General features: G+C 37.9%; 1 protein-coding gene across 1 annotated transcript; it reads left to right on the top strand.

Annotated features, from left to right (window-relative positions):
* The first annotated feature begins 5,487 nt into the window (after positions 1-5,487).
* LOC145125486 (putative WRKY transcription factor 11) lies at positions 5,488-6,813 on the top strand. Its single transcript, XM_079060940.1, has 3 exons — positions 5,488-6,087; positions 6,182-6,310; positions 6,448-6,813. The coding sequence occupies exons 1-3, from the start codon at positions 5,546-5,548 to the stop codon at positions 6,617-6,619; spliced, it is 843 nt and encodes a 280-aa protein (XP_078917066.1). The 5' UTR covers positions 5,488-5,545; the 3' UTR covers positions 6,620-6,813.
* Positions 6,814-22,468: the final 15,655 nt, after the last annotated feature.

The following is a 22,468-nucleotide window of genomic DNA, read 5'->3' as shown; positions in this document are numbered from 1 at the left end:
AGAAAACTTAGATGTCTCCATGGAACGCAGAGAAGTAGCGGCAATACGACATGAGCATTATAAGAAACAGAAAGAGAGCTACTACAACCAACAGGTTAAGGGCAGGTGTTTCAAGATTGGTGAGGAGGTACTAAGGAATAATGAAGCTAGCAGATAAGAGCCGCACAGAAAATTAAGACCAATATGGGAAGGTCCATACATAATCCAGGAGGCGAATAGAGATGGGTCATATATCCAACAAACGATGGAAGGCGAGTTAGTTCCGAGACCATGACATGCGAAGAACCTACAAAAATTCCATATCTAGGCAAGAAAAGGAATGCATGTCGAGTGATACGCGAACCAAGGAAATAAAGCAGTTATCATTACGAATGAAAAGAAAAAACTGATGCATCTATCTTGTATATGGAAAATACCTAGGCTACATTCTTAGCCCAAGAATATCTTTATTCTTTTTAAATAATGTAACTCGGTCAGCCGACTACGTCTCCCCAAAGGTCGAAGTTCAAAACTTCGACCTAGGCTACCTACTTAGCCTAATAATATCTTTATTCTTTTTAAATAATGTAGCTCGGTGATCCAACTACATCTTTCCAGGGTCGAAGTTCAAAACTTTGACCTAGGCTATCTGCTTAGCCCAAGAATATCTTTATTCTTTTTAAATAATGTAGCTCGGTCAGCTGACTACATCTTTTCAAAAGTCAAAGTTCAAAACTCTGACCTAGGCTACCTGTTTAGCCCAATAATATCTTTATTCTTTTTAAAATAATGTAGTTCGGTCAGCCGACTACATATTTCCAAAGGTCAAAGTTAAAAACTCCGACCTAGGCTACCTACTTAGCCCAAGAATATCTTTACTTTTTTTAGATAATGTAGCTCGGTCAACCGACTACATCTTTCCAAAGGTCTAAGTTCAAAGCTCCAACCTAGGCTACCTGCTTAGTGCAAGAATATCTTTATTCTTTTTAAATAATGTAGCTTGGTCAGCCGACTACATCTTTCCAAAGGTCGAAGTTCAAAACTCCAACCTAGGATACTTGCTTAGCCCAAGAATATCTTTATTCTTTTCAAATAATGTAGCTCGGTCAGCCGAATACATCTTTCCAAATGTCGAAGTTTAAAACTTCGACCTATGCTACCTGCTTAGCCCAATAATATCTTTATTCTTTCTAAATATGTAGCTCGGTCAGTCGAATACATCTTTCCAAAGTTCGAAGTTTAAATCTTCGACCTAGGCTACTTGCTTAGCCCAAGAACATCTTCATTCTTTCTAGTTAATGTAGCTCGGTCAGGCGACTACATCATTCTAAACGCCAAACTTCAAAACCCCGATATAGACTACTTTCCTAGCCAAAGAATACATTTACTCTTAAAACATATAACTTAGATAGCCCATGACATCCATAAACAAATCATTGAACAAAATCTTTAATTACAGGATACACCGACAACACGAAAAACATGTAACCTGGAAAATCCAGTACAAGCACAAACTTTATTTACCAGTGAATCCATTTCAAAATCAGACAGTGCCACCAACAGGCACCCACTGACCATCCATGTTGATATCTTAGGCACATTAAGACTTATACAAACAAACTAAAAGGAGAACAACCGTTCAAAAAGAACAAAAATAAACGCCAGTTACAGGAAGAGATCAGTTAGACATGCAAGCAATACAAAAGAATTGTCGCTTGCCGAAAATCAACAAAATAGCATAACCGACCTACATCAAACAACACCATCAATATTTCAAGGCAAGTTGAGCGCAAAGCATGTTATTCTCCCAAAGGCATGCCTCATAGTCAGATTCAACAAAAGCCTTTTGCTCATTTAAAACGGCCATCCTAGCCATAGTATCCTGATACCAAATGGACAGATCAACATACATTTCCCCAACCTTCAACAACATCTTTTCACTAGCTAGCTTCATACCTTCGACAACCCGTATATTAACTTCACCAACTAGAAACTGATCCCATAGGGCCAATAACCCATCAAAGAACTTAAGATCTCGCCCAAGTACGATATAATATTCTCATCACGAGCTATAAGACGACATGCCTCGTCTAAATCCTCTTCAAACTGAAAGCGGGAAGGACAGCCATCTGCACATATCCGAAATATAATACCGATTATGCAAAGTAATCATAACAACAATAAGAACAAAGATATACGTGTATACAACTGTAACAAAAGCCAAAAGTGTCTATATACCGACTGGCTTGGGAACAACACACTCTGAAGGCAAAGAAGATACATAACGAGGACCTTGGGAAACCTCATGCAGAAAATGTTCAAATTAGACAGGTGTCAAAAGGCATTTACGTTATCGGCTAGCGCAATGAGCATCTGTGGGCACACCTTCCTTATAACGTGAGGAACCAACGCCTGAAGGAGCAACAGAAGGACAAGAAGTTCCGAAAAGCTGATCAACAGAAAAATCATCTGAACCAAACCCCGAAAATTCTACTAGGAGAATCAGGAATTACAATCACCAGTTCCACATCCGGGTCCGGAATAACATCGTCTAACATAATAGCTTCAGGAGGAAATTCACCGGGCAAATATGATGTCAATTGAAAAGGGCATTTACTCCCGTCTACCACATTAAATGAACAAATAAGAAACGTGCAAACAAAAAAAAACAACATTTATATCAGGACATTGGATGGAACAAAGGGAAAAAGAAACTATACCTAAACTATTAAGATCCACATATAGTTAGACAAACCTGCATGACGAGCAGATAAGACTGATAGTTGACATTGAGCTTTCCAAAAAGGACTCATGCGACGCAAGGCAAGTACAACTTCTGGCAAATACAATCTCTTTACACAAAATGAGAAAACAAGGGTACATAAGAGGATATATCGTCAGATAAGAACATCGGGTCATCACCAAGGGAAACATGACAAGGAGCAAAAGGAAGGCATAAGCTATGAACATCTACCCAACATAATCTACTCTTCCAATTACCAGTGACGCGGGTTAAGTAAGGAGAAAGAGGGAAATGACGACTACTAAAGGAGTACCTGTCCCCATACCTTTTCAGACGATAAAAATAGTGAAACAGAGCGACATCAAGTGGTATTTCATGGGCTACACAGAAGACCTTGAAAGTAAGCACTTTCGACACAACATTAGGGCATAGTTTCACAAGATGAACTTTATAAAAACAAAGTACCTCCAAGAAGAAGGAAGACGGATGCAACCTTAAACCATAAACAATATGCCTAAGGTAAAGCCCAACCTTACTACATGGGGGATCAATAACAGAGGATGATGGAGATGGAAGTTGAAAACCAAGCATGGGTGACAAATGATATTCTTATATATATCGATCAAGCATCTGGTTATCCACTTCTGAAACAACTGTGGAAATGTCACTACCCATGGTAGCCATGATGTGAGAGTAAAAAAGGAATAAAGATATAAAAGCTTCCAACAAACCAAGTTTATCCATTAAATAACAGGAAAAACCAGTTAAATCTTTTATTAAGGGCAATCCATTTGACGCGGAAGAAATGATGTCCGATGGTGCAAGCATTTAATGCGCCCCATGCGAAGGACGTTCCAGTACCCAAGGCAGATCTTCAAGACTGAACGACAAAAATATTTTATCAATATTCTTTTACCCTTCAGATGGGGGGGGGGGGGGCTTAATGGTGTACCCAGATCGGTAAATCGAGAGAACCTAAAACCGGCCCGGTACTTACAAGGCCGAGCATGAAGAAACTACATCCTATCACGAACGAATCTAAGCTCAAGTAACCATGCACGAATCTCAGAACCATATCCCAGGAAACCCACAAAAGAGAAGGTACATAGCAATAAAATAATAAAATGACAGAAGGCGAGACTGCTAACAAACTGGGCAATGGAAAAAGAAACAAACAAAACTTTAAACCTGTGGAACCATGAATAACCTATAAATACATCAGAAACACGATAACCAAGTATGGGAAAAAGGGAGAGTAATAACCTTCACGCACAACATCGTAGCATTTTATTCGCAATCTAACTTAGGCATCGGAGAGCAATACCGGGGTCCAACCCTCGGTATGGCTGTCTGACCTAACATTTGTCTATCTTGTGCAGAGCAGATTCACGGATGCTTATTAGACCAAGATCCTTCAGTGGTAGAGCTAAACATGCACCTGGAGTTAGCCGTAATAACAATTATTAAATTAAAATAATATAGATCTATGAATAACAAACCTAATTCTTTTAAAAACCACATCCTTAAATCTATGGGTCACTACACAACATCTGGAGTAAGGAAAACAAAAGTATCAAATGTGAAGGTATAACCGTGTGTTGATTTTTCATACACGCTTTCTCATATTCTATCACTTTGCATGAGACAACTTTTAAAGCACTCTGACTCATAGTGAAAATTTCACTCCCTAAGCACACGAGAGGGAAACCCATGTTGAATCCACACAAGCGTGTTTTCCTATGACCCATCCAAAAACCAAATCATTGGGTGGTCTAAGTGTTGGTTTACCTTCTAACGGGTCAGTCAAAAAGTTCACAAATACCTCTTTCTTGATAGAAACTCTGGCACGCCGAAAAATATCAAAAATAACTTCCTTAACCAAATTGTGTCAGTACTTGAAACCCGAGAGCTCTCTACAATGGATTGCATGCTCCCCAAAAGAGTTCAAGCATGCCTTGCGACAAAGATAACATATATTGTTAACTAGAAATAGAGGAATCATAAAGAGATACTTGGGGCTAGTACGATACTCCATTGGTGACATATGTTGGTCAAACACATCAATATAAATAATCATAAAAAACTGTTTTCTGTCTAACAATCATGTCTTGAACAATTTTACTAAAAAAAAGGCATCCGTCAATATATACCGGGATTTAGAAGGGGTGATGTGCTTATTAATGAAACCAGGGGCGGATTTAGGTGACTCTCAAGGGGTCCCGGGCCAGCACTCGATTTTTCATCGTAGTGTAATTTTTTTTTATATTAAGGTGCACCCAATTGCAACAATAATTTTTTTACATAAACTTAGTATTTTTATATAATTTTTTTTGATATAAAGGATAAATATACACTAACTTATTACAAAAATAAAAATTTTAATATATTCCTTAAGTAATTACAACATTCAACATTAATTTTGAAGGAAAAAAAATCAAATCGACAGAATATAGATAACTTACTCATGTTTCTTTGTTTATGCTTTGACATTATTATTATTCTTTTCCTTTGACATTACGAAACGCATGGTTTACAGCTGCGTACGCATTTGCTCCATTTAATTTAAATATATTTTCTCCTTTTCCCTTTATTCTGAAATTATTCAGTCCTCGTTTGACTTTCTGCCCAATTTCCCTCCACTAGCGTTCTGCTTCTATTTATTACACACCTAAAAAAAGTCAAAGCATTCTCCACCGTCCGATCAACATCTCATCTCCTTTGACTCCACTTTCCCAATTGCCCCTTTATAATCCAACCTCCACCCTCTTTTCCATCCTCAATCTCTCTCAGCTTTGGAAAGAAGGAAGCTTTTCTTCTACAACAATGGCAGTCGATTGCGTAGGAGTTCAAACTGTTGATAATCTCAATCGGATGTTTCAGTTAACGAGTCATGATTTTAACGTTTCCTCTAATTACAAGCAATCGGTATCTGGCTTAAAACGCACCGGTCACGCTCGATTCCGCCGCGGACCGTCGTCGTCTTCTTCCACCGACAGTCAAGGGACTTCTACTTCTTCGCAATCAGGGGAGAAACAACAGGATGCGCCGTTGACGGCGTCCAAGGCGTGTTTTTTAAACAAATCTGTGAGCGACAGCGAGGCGGAAGCGGTTACGTCTTCTAGGTCAATGAGCTCGTCGTCTATGGTGTCTTCTTTAGCTGGAGGAGGATTAGAAGAAGAAAGTGTTTCAAATGGTAAACGATTTTCTTCGTTAGGTATAGTAGCTCCGTCGTTGACGTTTTCTTCGAGGAAGCCTCCGCTTCCGTCTACTCACCGGAAGAGGTGTAGCGCCGACAATCCTGCTGTTTCGTTACACAGATCTGGAAGGGAAAATCGTTCAAGCGGTTGCCATTGTTGCAAGAGAAGGTATGTGTATACGTTTTAGCAAAAATCTATCGTATATGTCTATCGTACGCCTCATAATTCATAAATTAATATGTTTATTCTCTTCCGTTCTCAGGAAAATCGGATCAAAACGTGAAATAAGGAGAGTACCGATCATCGGATCTAAGGTCACAAGTATACCGGCCGACGATTATTCATGGAAGAAATACGGCGAGAAGAAAATCGACGGATCAAATTATCCAAGGTAATTTACTAATTTATTACAGATTTCTTCAATTGAATGACAAATCGAAACCGAATACCAAAATTTACTAAATAATTAAAGCTTCTGATCTTCAAAGGGATTTGATATTAATTCCGATTCCGATTTCAAATGTGCAGAGTATATTACAAGTGCAATACCGGAAAAGGATGTCCGGCGAGGAAGCGCGTGGAGTTAGCGTTGGACGATTCAAAGATGCTTCTGGTAACATACGACGGAGAGCACCGTCACCATCACGCACCAACGCCGGTACCGACAAGTCTGACCGGTCTGGTGGTTCAGTCAAAATGAAGGCGACACATGCGGTCCACCACCACTTTGCACAATTTTCTACGGTCAACAAACAGTGTAGTTAGTAGGGAAGAAAACGACTTTTTTTATTCTTACTTTAGTCGAGGTCTAATTTGTACATTAGAAAAGTTGAAGGACGTAAAATGTAAAAACAGAAGAAGCTTCAGATCTAAAAGCGATTTTATTCGGACTGATTTTTGTCTCTCTTTACTTTAGTTTATTCCCCCAAAACATAGATAAAATACAACTTATTATTCTATCTTTTATTTAATTCAATCAATATCTTATTTATAATAATTCTGATATTTAATTAACATAGTTGTAAAACAATATGTGAAAAAAAATACTTTTTATTTGATAGTTATTAATTAAGTCGGATTTGATTGAATAAACTCTAAGAGAGTGTAACATGCAAGATTTTAAATTGAGACTCATTCCTTTATCATATTCAATAGAAGACATCAAACAACCTTTTATTTTGTATAAGTAATTAAATATCGTGCTATATTATTATTATTATTATTATTATTATTATTATTATTATCAAAGAAAAATCAGAGAAGAATATTAAGAGGCCTATTGGAACGCAAAAGTCAATGGAGTTGAAGGTCTTTTTTATGTCAATAAGATATTGGAATGAATTATTTAATTGCTAGTGGAGTCGTTGCTTTAAGATTTATTCTGTTCCTTTATTTGACTTTTTGTATATTGTTTTTTCTCGTGACCTCGTCACTGTCTGTGATGGCTTTGAGTTAAAGTCGTATTACATCGTTTTTGGTTTTCATTTGTATATTTAGCTTTCTAGAAAAGTAAAAGTTGAACAAAACTATTCTTTATGATGCTAGAATTCGTATAGGATTCTACCTTCTATTTATTTTTCTTATTTATTTTGTCTTGGAGCCTAAGGGTGTCTTTGACAAAACTAGCTATTAGTTGGTAGCGGATAGCCGGTAGTTAAAAGTTGTAACTTTTATTTATTATATGAACGTTTGACAAAAGTAACTGAAAACTTTTGAAATATGTAAAATTAAATAAAATGACAATTGTTTAAAAAAATAAATATATAAATGTATTTTTAAAGGCAATTCTGGAAATTGATTTTAAAAGCTTAGTAACGTTTTGTTAAATGCTACATGAAATAGCTTTTAGATTTGAAGCATTTTATTTAAACTAAAAGTTAAACGCTCATACTGCCAAACGAAACTTTTTGTTTAAACTAGAACGTTTTGTCAAAAGCTATAAGTTAGAAGCTCCTAAATGCTCACAAATACTCCGTGTCAAACACCCCTAAGTTTTTTTAAGTTGCAGCCTAAGTTTTTTAAGTTTCCTAGCTAGATAAGTTTCCTAGTTTAAGTTTTGTTTTTCTCCTATAAATAGGAGCATGTAATCACTTGTTTAATCATCAAGCAATAAATCAATTTAAAGTATTAAAATTATTAAGGTGTCATAGCAACGCTCTTTGGAAAATCAAAATTAATACATTATGACAGGAAGCGGCAGGAACCCTTCGCCACCAACCGGAGAAAAGGTCATCAACATGTCGTCGCCCTATTTCCTCACATCAGCATATACATATCACTTGGGGCTCAACTTCGTTGGCGATAATCTGCTAAACGATGACAACTATAGCGATTGGATCAACGAGATGACCAACACATTATTTTTCAAAAATAAAATCGGATACGTTGATGGTTCACTCCCCATACCGGAAGAAGGATTCAGAGACACTATGAATTGGAAGCGATGCAATGCAATGGTTCGAGGATGGCTCGTTAGCACCATGTAAAAAGAAATCAAGAGCAGCGTAAAATACGCTATCAACGCTAAAGACATATGGGATGACTTGAAGGAAAGATTCGACAAAGATAATGCCCCAAGGGCATACAAACTTAAAAGAACAGTAACCACGATTCAATAAGGAAACATGAAGGTATCGGCCTACTACACTAAACTCAGAAGTATATGGGACGTAATTCATTCTAGCACTCCAACACCGGCTTGCTCCTGTCAAGGATGTATATGCGACATCACAAAAGAAATCAACGTAATACGTGAAAAGGAATGTTTGTAGGATTTCTTAATGGGACTGAATGAAGAATATGGGATGCTTAGAACACAAATATTAAGCACTAGTCCTCTTCCAACATTAGGAACTGCATATCATCTTGTTAGTCAAGATGAGCAACAAAAACATATTGGAAACACACGTGTCACCACCAATGATTTAGCCGTATTTCAAGCTTCAAGAAACAATCCCAGTAATCAAAATAAAACAAACATATATCAGCCACCAAATAAAAAGAAAAACGACAACCGTTAGTGCACTCACTGTAAAAAATCGGGACACACCATGGAAGGATGTTTTGAGCTAATTGGATACCCAAAATGGTGGACACCAAGAACATCCACCATGAAAAACCATGTTGGAAAACCAAAATGCAACCACGTGCAACTGTTATGATTGCCAAAGATCCATAAGTACAAAATCTTGGTCTCACAAAAGGAGAATATGACAAGCTGCTATGAATGCTCTGAGACACAAAAACAAACATTTCAACAACCACAACAAATATGACAGGACTTACATACAAGGAAACTGATAGGGACGTTAAGGAACAAGATGGTATGTACTACCTACAACCATTCAAAAGACAAGGTATGGCAATGGTGGTGTGGACCAAGCATGAAATATGGCACAAGAGGTTAGGTCACACGTTAGAGGGAGTTCTCAAGAGAATAAAACAATTAGGAAGTTTAGGTAGACCGTGATTCATGTATTCAGGAAAAGCAAAGTAGATTATTATTCCTTACTAGTTTTTCAAAAAGAAATAAATGTTTTGAGTTAATTTATGTTGATATTTGGGGGCGATACAAACATGCTTCATTTAACGGTTCACATTATTTTCTTTCCATTGTTGATGATTATAGTCATGGTGTATGAGTATATTTTATGAAAAATCAAATCTAAAGCCTCTCAACATCTAGTGACATTTTATAAAATGGTTGAGACCCAATTTCAAAAGCATGTCAAACGTATAAGAACCGATAATGGTTCCGAGTTTCAATATCGACATATGATGGAATTCTATACAGACAAAGGAATTCTCCTTGAAACTGCATGTGCTTACACACCACATCAAAATGGTGTGGTAGAGAGAAAACATAGACACATGTTAGAGATGGCTAGAGCTCTACGATTCCAAGCATAACTTCCCATTAAATTTTGGGGCGAATGTGTTATGACAGCAGCATACATCATAAATAAACTCCCAACACCAGTTCTCTAAAACAAAACTCAAAATGAAATTCTACTCCAAAATATATCGTCTTAAAAGCATTTTAGAGTTTTGGATGTCTTGCATATGCTCACGACAATATGAGAACATGTGACAAGTTTGATGAACGAGGAAGACCTTGTGTTTTTATCGGTTGTCTAATGGGTCAAAAGGGTTACAAATTATATGACCTTAAAATCCAGAAAATTTATACCACCTGTGATGTAACTTTTTTGGAAATAAAATTTCCATTTGAAGAAAGCTACGAAGGATAAAACCATCAACAATGAATACTTAGTTGATGCTTTAAATGAAATACCAAACTTTCTAGATGAAGATGAAGATCAAAACAACACCGAAAATAGACCCGATGAAAGTGTCAATACACAACCAGAAATCGATGACAACTCACATCAACGTATTAATGATGAACCGAAAACTACTAGAAATAACAACAATCTCAACTAACAAGATCAACCCCTTCATCATGGTACTCGTGCCAAATTTCAGCCTAAACATCTAAAGGAATATGCCACTGGTCTACCACCATCGCTTCAAGACTCATTACTTGCGCCCAAATCAAGTTCTCGTATGGTATATCCTCTTTCCCATTATGTTTCATAAAATAAAATTTCTAGCAACCATCGAGGTTTTTTGGTGGCCATCATATTGGTTATACAATGGTGGTCCTTATGAACTAATTGTTCTACACTTCTTAGTTAGTGTAGCTTGTTACATGGGTCGTGAGTAGGAGCTTAGTTTTTGTCTGGGTATGCAACATTATATTGCTCTTGCATATACAACTCCTGTTACAGCTGTGACTGTTGTTTACTTGATCTACCCAATTGTTTAAGACCCACAAAAACACATATGGGTTCAGGTAAAGGCTCTCCCAAATATTGGGTAGCTGTTGTTAAACCAGGTCGAATACTTTATGAAATGGGTGGAGTAATAGAATATATAGCCAAAAGGGCTATTTCAATAGCAGTGCCCAAAATGTATATACGAGCTCAATTCATCATTTCAGGATAAAAAAGAAATAGGCCTTGGGTAAAAAAATAACGGGTGCATGTCTCTTTTTTTGGACAAACAATATTTCTTTTTTTCTTCAACCTTTGTATTGTAAAAAGCAGATAAAAAATGATATTATTCAACCTCAGACCCATTTGAATGTAGCAGATAACAATGGGGCTCGAGAATTGATGTGTATTCAAATCATAGGAGCTAGCAATCACCGATATGCTCATATTGGCGAAGTTATTGTTGTTGTGATCAAAGACGCATTTCCGAGCCGAAAAGCTTTGAACATGCCAACAAAGATCCCAAATGGCATAAACCTATGATGAAAGAAATAAACACCTTGGAAGAAAATAAAACTTGGATCATCACCAAACTCCCACTGATAAAAAAGACCATCGAATCCAAATGGGTGTATAAAATAAAATACAAACCAAATGGAGAGCTATAACGATACAAAGTACATCTAGTAGCAAAGGGATACAATCAAATAGAAGGTGTCAATTTTCTCGAAACCCTTGCTCCGGTAGTAAAATTGGTGATGATTAGATGTGCTTCAGTTGTTGCAGCAAAGAAAGAATGGGATGCACATCACATAGATGTAAACAATGCCTTTTAGCATGGAGACCTTGAGGAAGAAGTTTACATGAAGATTCCACAAGGGTTCAAGAACATAGAAGAAAGCCGTGTATACAAATTAGAAAAGTCGATCTACGGGTTAAGACATACCTCAAGAAATTGGTACCAAAAGTTTACTAAGGCTCTCACCGATAATGGTTTCTACCAATCTAAGGCTGATCACTCAATGTTCGTTTACAAGGAAGAAGGTACATATATAACTGTCTTAATTTATATGGATGACGTCCTGATAATAGGAAACAATAGTGACAAGATCAAAGAAGTCAAAAATCAGTTACAATCTCAATTTAGTATTAACGATATTGGATCGCTAACGTACTTCTTAGGGATAGAAGTTGCACGTTCTTCAGAAGGTTTTGTTATAAGTCAAAGGAAATATACCCTCGACATTATTGAAGATTGTGGTATTCAAGCATGTAAACCAAGCGAGTTTCCCATGGAACATCATCTAAATCTAACAAAAGACAATGATAGTCCAACTGTTGATGCTTCATAATATCGATGATTGGTTGGATGATTACTATACCTCATGGTAATAATACCAGATATATCTTTCAATGTAAATCAACTAAGTCAATTTTTGGGCAATCCTTGGAAAACACATATGAGTATTGCCATGAGAGTAATTTGTTACTTCAAATCCACTCATGCTTAAGGATTATTATTACATTGGTCTAGTAATCTAGATTTTGAAGCTTATTGTGATGCTAGTTGGATGAGTTGTCCGTCTACTAGACAATCATGAAAAGGTTATTTTATTAGTCTTGGAAGTGCACCAGTCTCGTGGAGAACAAAGAAGCAAAGTTTTGTGTCTCATTCTTCAGTTGAAGTAGAGTATCCGGCCATGACAAGTACAATTTGTGAGGTGTTATGGAACGTTGGTGATTATGTGATCTAGATGCAACTTAAAATGGATAAACCCCACTAATGTGTGAAAATGAAGCAACTAAACATATTGCTGCAAATCCAGTATATCATAAACGAACTAAACATGTAGAGATAGATTGCTACTTTGTCCATGAACTAGTTAATAATGGAGATGAAACGTCCCAAAAACATGGTCCAAAAATTTCGTTTTGATTTATTATAAAAACCATAAAAACCATTTGTCATATCACAAAAACATAATTAATATATCTCAAATCATCATAATAAATTACTGTATCAAAATCATGTGCCAAATATCAGAGTATAAACATCCCAGGCTAAAAGCTGTGGTGTGTGCCATGCAGTCATCTCGAGCTCTTCCCCTTGCCAGTGGAAGTACCTGAAACCAAAACTGAAAATTATAAGCACAAAGCTTAGTGAGTCTCCCCGAACTACCACATACCATACACATAATCACATAATAACATACATTGGACCTTGCCCACTACATCGGGCCCCGCCCGACATCGGGCTTAAGTCTGGTATACATATAACATAGCAACAGGCATATAACACAAAGACATAGAACATAAACATATAAACATTCATCGGGCTTGCCCCGGCATCAGACCGGAGTCCGGAACACATAACACATAACATATAAGCTAGACCTTCCTCGGGCTTGCCCTGGTATCGGACCGAAGTCCGGAACACATAATCAAACACATGAAAGAATCATGAAGACATCAAGCATACAAACATTCCTCGGGCTTCCCTGGCATCGGACCGAATTCCGGAAACATATAACTACATTGGGCTAACCCCGACAATGCTAACATGCATAAACGGACCGACCTTGGTGCCTTAGACCCGTTCCTACTGGAAGAGAACTCACCTCACAAAGCTGAAAACTGAATCTCTCGGTAAGAAATCTCTAACGGATGCTTCCGCGACTCCCGGCTATCGTTATCACAATTAATACTTAGTCAGAATCCAATAATCCTTCTTAGGGTAAAATGACCATTTTACCCCTAATCTAGTTTGGTCCATGACCTAGGCCCAAGTCCATATCATGAAGCCCAATCCTTTATGGCTTGGCCCAAGCCCACTAACGGCCTACTTATGGCCCAATTTTATAAATTGGGCCCAACTCCTAGAATAGACCCTTCATCAAGTCCTACAAGTGACTTAGTCCACTACCAGCCCCAAAAGAATAATCCAATAGGCCCATAGTAGCATAGTCCAAGGAAATGGCCCAACCTTCCTTATCATTCTGTCCTCACGTCATGAGCTTCCTTGTCTCACGTCGTGAGAGTCAACTCGGCTTGGGTCGACACAGCGAGTCAACCCGATTTACTCGTCTCAGGGTCTCAGACTGGGGACATCGTCGTGAGAACTGTTCTGTGAGCATTAAGCTCTTAATCCTTTAAGATGAGCGTTGGGACTTTCCAGAATACCTTATCTAGTCTAAAAGACCATAAAAATCATATCTTTTTAGCCATGCATGTCCAATGCATGATTTAATCACTAGCTAGGTCAAAAGTTGATATAATCATAAAGATTCAGGCTTGGGCGCCATAACTGTTGGATAAGGTGTCTAAGTCTATAACTATATTTGAGATGTACTTGACCCGACCCGACATGGTCCATTTGGGTTGCACTTCACCCGAACAATTTATATGGTTAATCTTTTGAGAATAGTATAAGTTATGATTTATTAATATATTATAAGTTCTAATATATTAATATGAAATCATATTATTTAATTAGTATTGATCTAAAATTAATTTAGAATTAATTTGGTGATCAAAAGTGTGACTAATTAAATATGGACTCTTGTATTTATATAGTATGGGCTAATGCTTATTTAGAATGGACTAGGCTTGCATGGTAAGTCCATGGATAGTCCATGGAGCTTTAACCCATGGATCTCATGGAAATGAAAGGTCATGGGTACTAGGGTTTACATGGATGTAACCCTAATCCACCACACTATATAAAGGAGTCCTTAGCACTTGAAATTGCACTAGTTTTTGTGTGAGAACTAAGGGTGGCCGATTTCTAGAAGTGTTCTACTATTCTCTCAAGTTTCCAAGGTTTGTGGTGATTTGTGACTTCCATTTGATGCATCCACATTATTGGTGCTAGGCTCTCAAACTCCAAGCAATCAACCACTACTAAAAGGTATGTAACTCTACTAGCTTGTTAAGTTTCAAAGTTCCCCATGCCATGCTAGTTAGGTTAAGAACCTTGGAAAAGAAAATTTGCATGTATCTTAGTAAAACATAGATCCAAGGGTTCTAGGGTTGCATGTACACCATAGGAGTGTTAGAATGCTCAAAACCCTTCAATAACTTGCACCAAAGTCCAGATCCAGGGTTTCTAATATAGCAAATGACACAATGGTTCATAAAGTTTCTAACTTTATGAACCTCATGCTTGATAAGTTAAGATCTCATGCAAAGAAGGTAGCCAAAATCTAGATCTAGCAACCTTAAGTGAAAATGTAGGATCTTTATACCTTACTGGAGCTCACAAGTTCATCTAGTCCCCAAATATGTGCTTATCTTGCCAAAATGAGTCACCACAAGAGCTTCTTCTTCTTCTTCTTCAAAGAAAACAAAACACCATTAACACCAAAACCTCCAACAATGGCTCAAGGGGCTCAAAAGGATCAAATTTAGGGTTTTCAGGGACTTGAGAGTGAAAGAGGTTGAGGATGGGCGACCCTAGCCTCCTCATTCTATTTTATACCCAATTTTTAGGGTTTGGGGCATCAGCTCTGGCTCACGTCGTGAGAACTAATGCCTCATGTTGTGAGGTTCGAGGACGCGGGTCAATGAGTCAACTGCCCTACTTACGACGTGACCACTATGGCTCACGCCGTGAGCCTCTTCCAAGTGCAAAGACCAATATTTTATACCTCATGATTCAGATGTTACAATTCTTCCCCACTTGAATTAGACTTCGTCCTCGAAGTCTACTGCCTCGAATATCTCCGGATAGTGCTCCCTCATCTTCTCCTCTGGCTCCCAAGTCCACTCCGAGCCCTTACGGTGCTGCCACTGCACCTTCACCAATTGCACAACCTTGTTCCTCAAGGTTTTCGTCTTCCGATCTAGAATCGCGACAGGCCTCTCAATGTAATTCATGCAGTCGTCCACCTGTATATCCTCCAAAGGCACAATTGCGGAGTCATCCACTAAACACTTCCGCAGCTGAGAGACATGAAAAGTGTTGTGGATCTGGCTGAGCTCTGCTGGAAGATCCAAACGGTAAGCAACCCGGCCCACCCGAGCCAAAACCCTAAACGGACCGATGTATTTGGGGCCCAACTTGCCTCGCTTCCTGAAGTAGAGACGAGTACCCATCTCCTCGTGAAACCGCTTCCAAAACCTGGAAGTGAAATGGACATCTCGGTCCGACACCACCGAGACAGGCACTCCATGTCGTGCCACTATCTCACGCACGTAGATCTCGGACAGCTTCTCAGCCAAGATACTCTCCTGGATCGGGATAAAATGAGCACTCTTGGTCAACCGATCCACTATGACCCATATCGAATCTACTCCTCGTGCGGTCTTGGGAAGCTTGGTGATGAAGTCCATGGTAATATATTCCCATTTCCACACGGGAATGTCTAGCGGTTGCATCTTTCCGTGTGGTCTTTGGTGCTCGGCCTTGACCTTCCTGCAGGTCAAGCACCGCTCTACGTACCAAGCAACGTCCCGCTTCATGCAGGGCCACCAATAATCAAGGCGAAGATCCCGGTGCATCTTCGTCGCCCCGAGATGGATGGAGAATCTCGACTTGTGGGCCTCATCCATCAGAACCTATCGTACTCCTCCCCAGTAAGGAACCCATACCCTCTCATGCAGGGTCAACAGCCCTCGGCTTTCGTAATTAAATGAGGCCACCCAGCCTACGATCCGCTCGCACTTCTGGCGCTCTTCCTTCAGGCCCTCGACCTGCGCCTCCTGGATCTACTCTAACAACGGGGTAATCACTGTCATTCTCAGACATATATCTTGAATCGGAGCCGCCACTGCCTTGCGGCTAAGGGCATCAGCCACCACATTGGCCTTTCTGTTGGGTTTTGAGCATTCTAACACTCCTATGGTGTACATGCAACCCTAAATACCTTGGATCTATGTTTTCTCTATTATACATGCAAATATCAATTTTCCAAGGTATTGTTCTAACTAGCATAATATAAAGTACATATAATATAAATTCTAGTAGAATTACATACCTTTTGTTTGGAGCTTGATTCCATGGAGCTCAAGAGCCTAGTGCCCCAAATGTGACACCTCAAATGGTTCACACAACACCATGAACATTTGGAATAACTTGAGAGAAAATGCACACTTCATGAAATCGGCTTGCCCTCTACATTCATTCATAGTGTCCGATTTTTGCACAAAATAAGATGCTTATATAGTTATTACAATTAGGGTAAACCCTAATTGTCATGGCTTTCCATTTCCTTGGATCCATGGGTTCAAATACACCATGGAGCATCCATGGAGCATCCTATGGGTTTTAGCCCAACTTGATAATCCATGGAGCATTAGCCCACTATATAAGTATGGATGATTTACACAATCAACCCATGTATTTAATTAGTCTTCTTTTGATCACTTAATTAATTCTAGATTAATTCTTAATCAATACTAATTAAATAATCTTATTAATATATTAGAACTTATAATATATTAATAAACCTTAAGTGTTATTTCTCTCATTTTAGTCTATCCAAATGCATGATGCCATGCAACCCAAATGGACCATGCCGGGTCGGGTCAAGAATATACCAATTATAGTTATGGACTTAGACACTAATCCAACAGTCTCCCACTTGGATAAGTCTAACAACTATTATTGCAAGTACGCCTTCACAACCTGACCAGTAATTGTAGCTCTTAAAAGCTGCTGCCGAACTCTGAACAAATCAATGACACGTCCATTAGATAAGTGATCATATATTCCTCCATTCTAGATATCATATGGACTGAGACATGGATTATAATCATTCTCTCTGTCCATTTGTTGTTTCCCGATTTCTGATTTATGATGAATGACTAATTGAACAAATCAAATCAGTCCAGGCCCGGTCGAGCACTTACATTTTGTCATCACTAAATCATCGAGGGGCCCACAGATATCGCTTTTATCCCTTTGAGGGTAAAAGGAATGGATAAACTTCGACTCATATGCTTGTACTGACTACTTGTTGAATCATACACAAAGGCACGTTTTATAACATCAAGTTACCAATGCGTTTTCGTGCAATCAATGTATAACCAACTAATAGTCAACAACTCATATCTCTAGGTTTGAAGAATATAAGATATTATCGTCTCATGATTCACTCGTGATAAAATTCATGAAGTGATTCAAATGAGCGTGGGTTGAATCCACTACACTTAGATTTTATGGTGTATGAGTTCCTATCCATGTGAATTTGTCATAACCATAATCACCAGACAAGGTTAGTGGCAAATCCAAACTATTATGGACTGAACTAGTTCAATCTGATTTTCTTGCCACCCAGTAGCACAAGGGCCTACCATTGCTTCCAAGTTGTCTCACATGCATAGCCAACTTTAACTGGAATGGCACAGAAACAAGAATAAGTCAACACGATAGGTTACAACCCTCAAATCGTGGGCTAGTGATTAACAATACTCTTGATTAGTTCTTGAAACCATCTCAAGATCCTTTAAGACTCCCACTGTCCTCTTGACATATAGGATTCTCTTGTCAATAACCATTCCTTGACAAAACAAATATTCAAGAGTTAGGGCGAATTCTAATCAAGACTAACACTTCATACAATTGGTCTAAGTTGGTCTTTGTTTTATCCAAAACATCACAACTTACCAATTTCAAATGTACAAGAGTAAGAAAACATTTTAATCTACATTTGACAAGTGTTTTAAACCTTTCTTAAGATTATGTCATTCAAGGCTCAATCTTGGAGTATGACTCTAAGATTTTATTTTGGAATGAAGTATGATTTATCTTTTGATTTAACCATTTCAACAATTCATGATTCCTCTCCTTAGCCAAACAAATGAACTAAGTTGTCCTTAGAGGATCAATTGTGATATGGTTCCATAATCACTAAGATAATCATAAAACAAGATGCACAAGTACTCTCCCATCTCTTCAGATTGGAGAAACTTTTATCTTTCTGCCTTATTTGATTCTTCTTATTCATTCTGCCATATATTGAAACTTTTCCAATGTTTCATAATTACACTTAAACTTGTAAGCATAATCATATTTACTAAACTTTAGTAAATCATAACGAATAATCTTATCAACCTTTGTGGTGGACCTGACTAGTGCACAACCTAATGTACCCGATCCTTTAGTCCTTCGCTTGACTCACATGCGAATGTGAACAAGGAATTAGTCTTAATTTACCAAAGATGAAAAATCTCATTCATCACACAATACAACTTGCATGATTCCAAGTTTCTATCCAACTGAAACTTGGGTGATGAGAATCTTTCCTTATTTGATAAATTATGACACTACCACAAACGAAAGAATCAAATTCATTTTCCAATATTGCTTATCAATAGAAACATATAAACAACAATTTTTCACAAATGCCTTTGTAAGGATACTTAAAATAAATAAAATCAAAACTTTTCTTTTATTTTAAAACTTGCGGAAAAACTTATCCTTACAATGCAAATTCATATGAAAACTTTGTTGTTATCTATTCCTAAGCAATATCTCATAACTCTTATGTAGCGGCTCAAAATTCTGGTCATCGATCCATGCGATCAAAATCAGCACACTTTTTCTTTAAGCTCCCTTTGATTCTTCAAAAAACATCAAAATGTAATTACATTACATCATGTATTAAGAATCTCCAAAAGAGACTTAATAGAGTTAGATAACATACTTTACCTGAAGTAGAGTCAAACTTTTAACTTTACCATCCTTATGAGGTTTCAGGTAAATTCGACAGCTTCGCAACCAATGCCCCTTTCCTTTGGCAATAGGCACATATGGACTCTTTGGGAATGGTACATGGGACTATCTCAGACTTAGCCTTTCTCTTTACCATTTGGTCAACCGAGTTGACTATGGCCGATCCCTTTCCATTGGGAAGAGAAAGTTTTTCTGGATTTCCAGTGTCACCATTGTCAATGTCCATGAAGTTTTGGGAAGTCGATCTTCTAATCAAATTTGCTTTACCAGTGTTCCAAATCATTGCTGATTCAGCAGCACCAAGCAAATAGATAAGATCATTAAAGGGTCATGTCGTGATCTGTCATCAGGGAGTGACTGAAGAACCAAGTCAACAGCCAGCTACCTCGAGACTTCGACACCCGACTCTCCCGGCTTGTCAATATGTGACTTAATCTCCAAGACCTAAGCACATATAGACTTTGTTTGCCAATAGGGATTGAGTGACTTAGAACTTATCAAGTCTTGAAACTTGTGGGATAGGGAGATTTATTGCAGGAGGTAGAGGAAGTGAAGTATGATTTCCATTCCCACTAATGCACAACAAAGGGATTGATCTTTCACCTTGATTGCCATTTGGGATATCATCTTCATTAGGATAGCTTGTTCCTAAAGATTTGGGAAGACCATAGTTGTCTGAAGGAGACATCTATAAGGGAGAAATTCAAGTTAGTTGATTTAAAGTCCTTAATATAACACCCAATATGAAATATTAAGGCTAGGATCCAACAACCTATTTATAACTGGAAGAGGGATGCCGTAATCCGAGTTATAAAATAGTTGAAGGTAGGTAAATGACGATTTACCAATTTCCACCATGAAAAACGAAAAATAATTAAGTTTTAATTGGATTTGAAAATCCTAGATCTTTTGAGATACATTGAACTTTCAATGGCATGTTTGAATCTCGATTGTGCCCTCTCAAGTTTGTGATTGGGATGTCGAGGATCACAAACAAGGTGTGAATAACCATGCAAATTGACTTGGTACCCTTATGTCACACCCCAAAACCGGAACGACGGAAACGTTCTGGGGTGGAGGACGTCATGTATAGTATCACAACAAAGCATAATAGTAAACAAGCAACAACATCCATTGCATTAATAGAACAATTTTAATACAAGCGTGTTTTGTATAGTATGTAAGACACCAAAATGAATGATCAAAATAAAAGATGAGTCTTGTATGTGCTCCATCTTCTCAAAAGCTTCATCGGTACCTGTCTACTAATGACCTGAGAATACAAGTTATTTTGAAAGAGTTTATCCGCATAACGCTGGTGAGTTCATAAGTAATTAGTGTCATTGCTTGTATGAAAATGTTTGTAACAACGTAGGGTAAATATTCATAGTTGTTTGTAAATGTTTGTAAATAGTTGAACTCTCTAGAAAATCCTATATTTTCTACTGAAATGTAGTCTTCTACCAAGACCCGACTGTTTGTATGTTTGTTCTTTTGTAAATGTAAGAGTTTTCCCCAATAAAACTATCATTATGAAAAATATAGTTTACGACTTCACCGATGCGAGATGAATGCAGAGTAGATGTAATAGGGGAAAATAATGTTCTACCCCAGCAGTATCACTACCGGCTAAATGTGATGAAAATACAGACTCCAGGTAGTATTAAGTGTACAATACACCTCGGGAATCCGTTTGCCTTTAATTCTTAGTTAGTTAATTAAAGGTTTGAATGTAAACTCGTATGTAACCATGCTGATCGACGGCTGAATAACTGATGACCCTCCGGTGTCATATGTAGTGAGGTAACATTCTGTCACCCCTTGGCCTTATCGGCTGGGACTGTAGCTAGCAGTCGGGGTGTGGGAGTGTCTGTCTCGTATAGATCTATACACACAATGCCCGCTCTCCCTCCAGGAGACTCTGGTTACAAAGTGATACCACAATGAAGTGTCGTATCGAGGAGTAGTATGTCACATTCTGATTATCGTATTCAAATGTTTGTATAGTATGTCATAGTGTAGTGATGTTTTCTTCGTACTAGTATATAGTATATTCTCTTGTATAGTGTATAATGTGTATTGACTCATAACTATACTGACTCTTGTATGTGTCATTGTAATAGTAGTAGTGAGTAGTAAACCCTTAACTATACCTATTATAATTAAATAGTAATGTGGTTTGTATGCTCTGCTACACAAAGGTACTGAACTGAAGTGAAAGCTTCTATATCCAAACACATATATACGATATATGGTTTGACAATAATGTAAGTTTAAAAGAGTTTTTTTAAAGGATTTAGCATTTAAAAGAGTTTAGTAAAATGTTTTGAAGTGTTTGAAATCCATAATTTGATATCAGTTTTGAAAGTAATAGAAGATTCTTCTGCTTGTTCTAGTTATTAATCACATGGGATTAAAGCAATAACTAGAATGTTTCAACTTGTATTCCCCCCCCCCATAAAAGCATTTAAAAATCATTTTAAAGGTTGATTAAGGGGGTATGAACTCACCGGTAGTGAGTAATTCGAATGGAAGATCGATATAGGATTGTTGGGTGTCAATTGGAGTCTTGAGCACAAACGAATCCTATTTAACATATAATTAGACATATATGAATACATTCAATGTATATAACCACTAATGGTGATAGGGACATGCCTTAAGGATATAAAAACACTTAGAATTAAGTGTTACCAACACATATGGTTGCACATAAGGGGTGTATGGCCCTATATTGGAGTGTAAGGCCACAAAATCATGGGTTGTGTGTGTGTGCGGCCAGAGTGTGCGGCCAAGTGTGTGTGCAGCCGTAGACTCACTATGAAGTGTGTCAAAAACGTGTTTCCAAGCCTTAGGAATGTTCTAGGGAAGGTGTTTTAAGCATTTCTTAGCCGGAATGGAAGTTTGTTGCCATTTTGGACCCTTAAAAGGGTGTGTGCGGTTGCACATGGTGTGTGCGGCCAGGAGTGTGCGGCCAGGCCTGTGTGCGGCCGTACACTCCCATAGAAATGTGTCCAAATCGATTTTCCAAGGCTTTGTGATGACCCTAAGAAGGTGTTTTGGCCGATGCTATGTTTAGATGAGTGTTTAAGTCCATTTT

Source organism: Lactuca virosa, chromosome 7, assembly GCF_052849685.1.
Source record: "Lactuca virosa cultivar CGN04683 chromosome 7, Lactuca_virosa_CGN04683_v6, whole genome shotgun sequence".
Taxonomy (NCBI): domain Eukaryota; kingdom Viridiplantae; phylum Streptophyta; class Magnoliopsida; order Asterales; family Asteraceae; genus Lactuca; species Lactuca virosa.
This window is presented reverse-complemented; position numbering and strand designations above follow the sequence as displayed.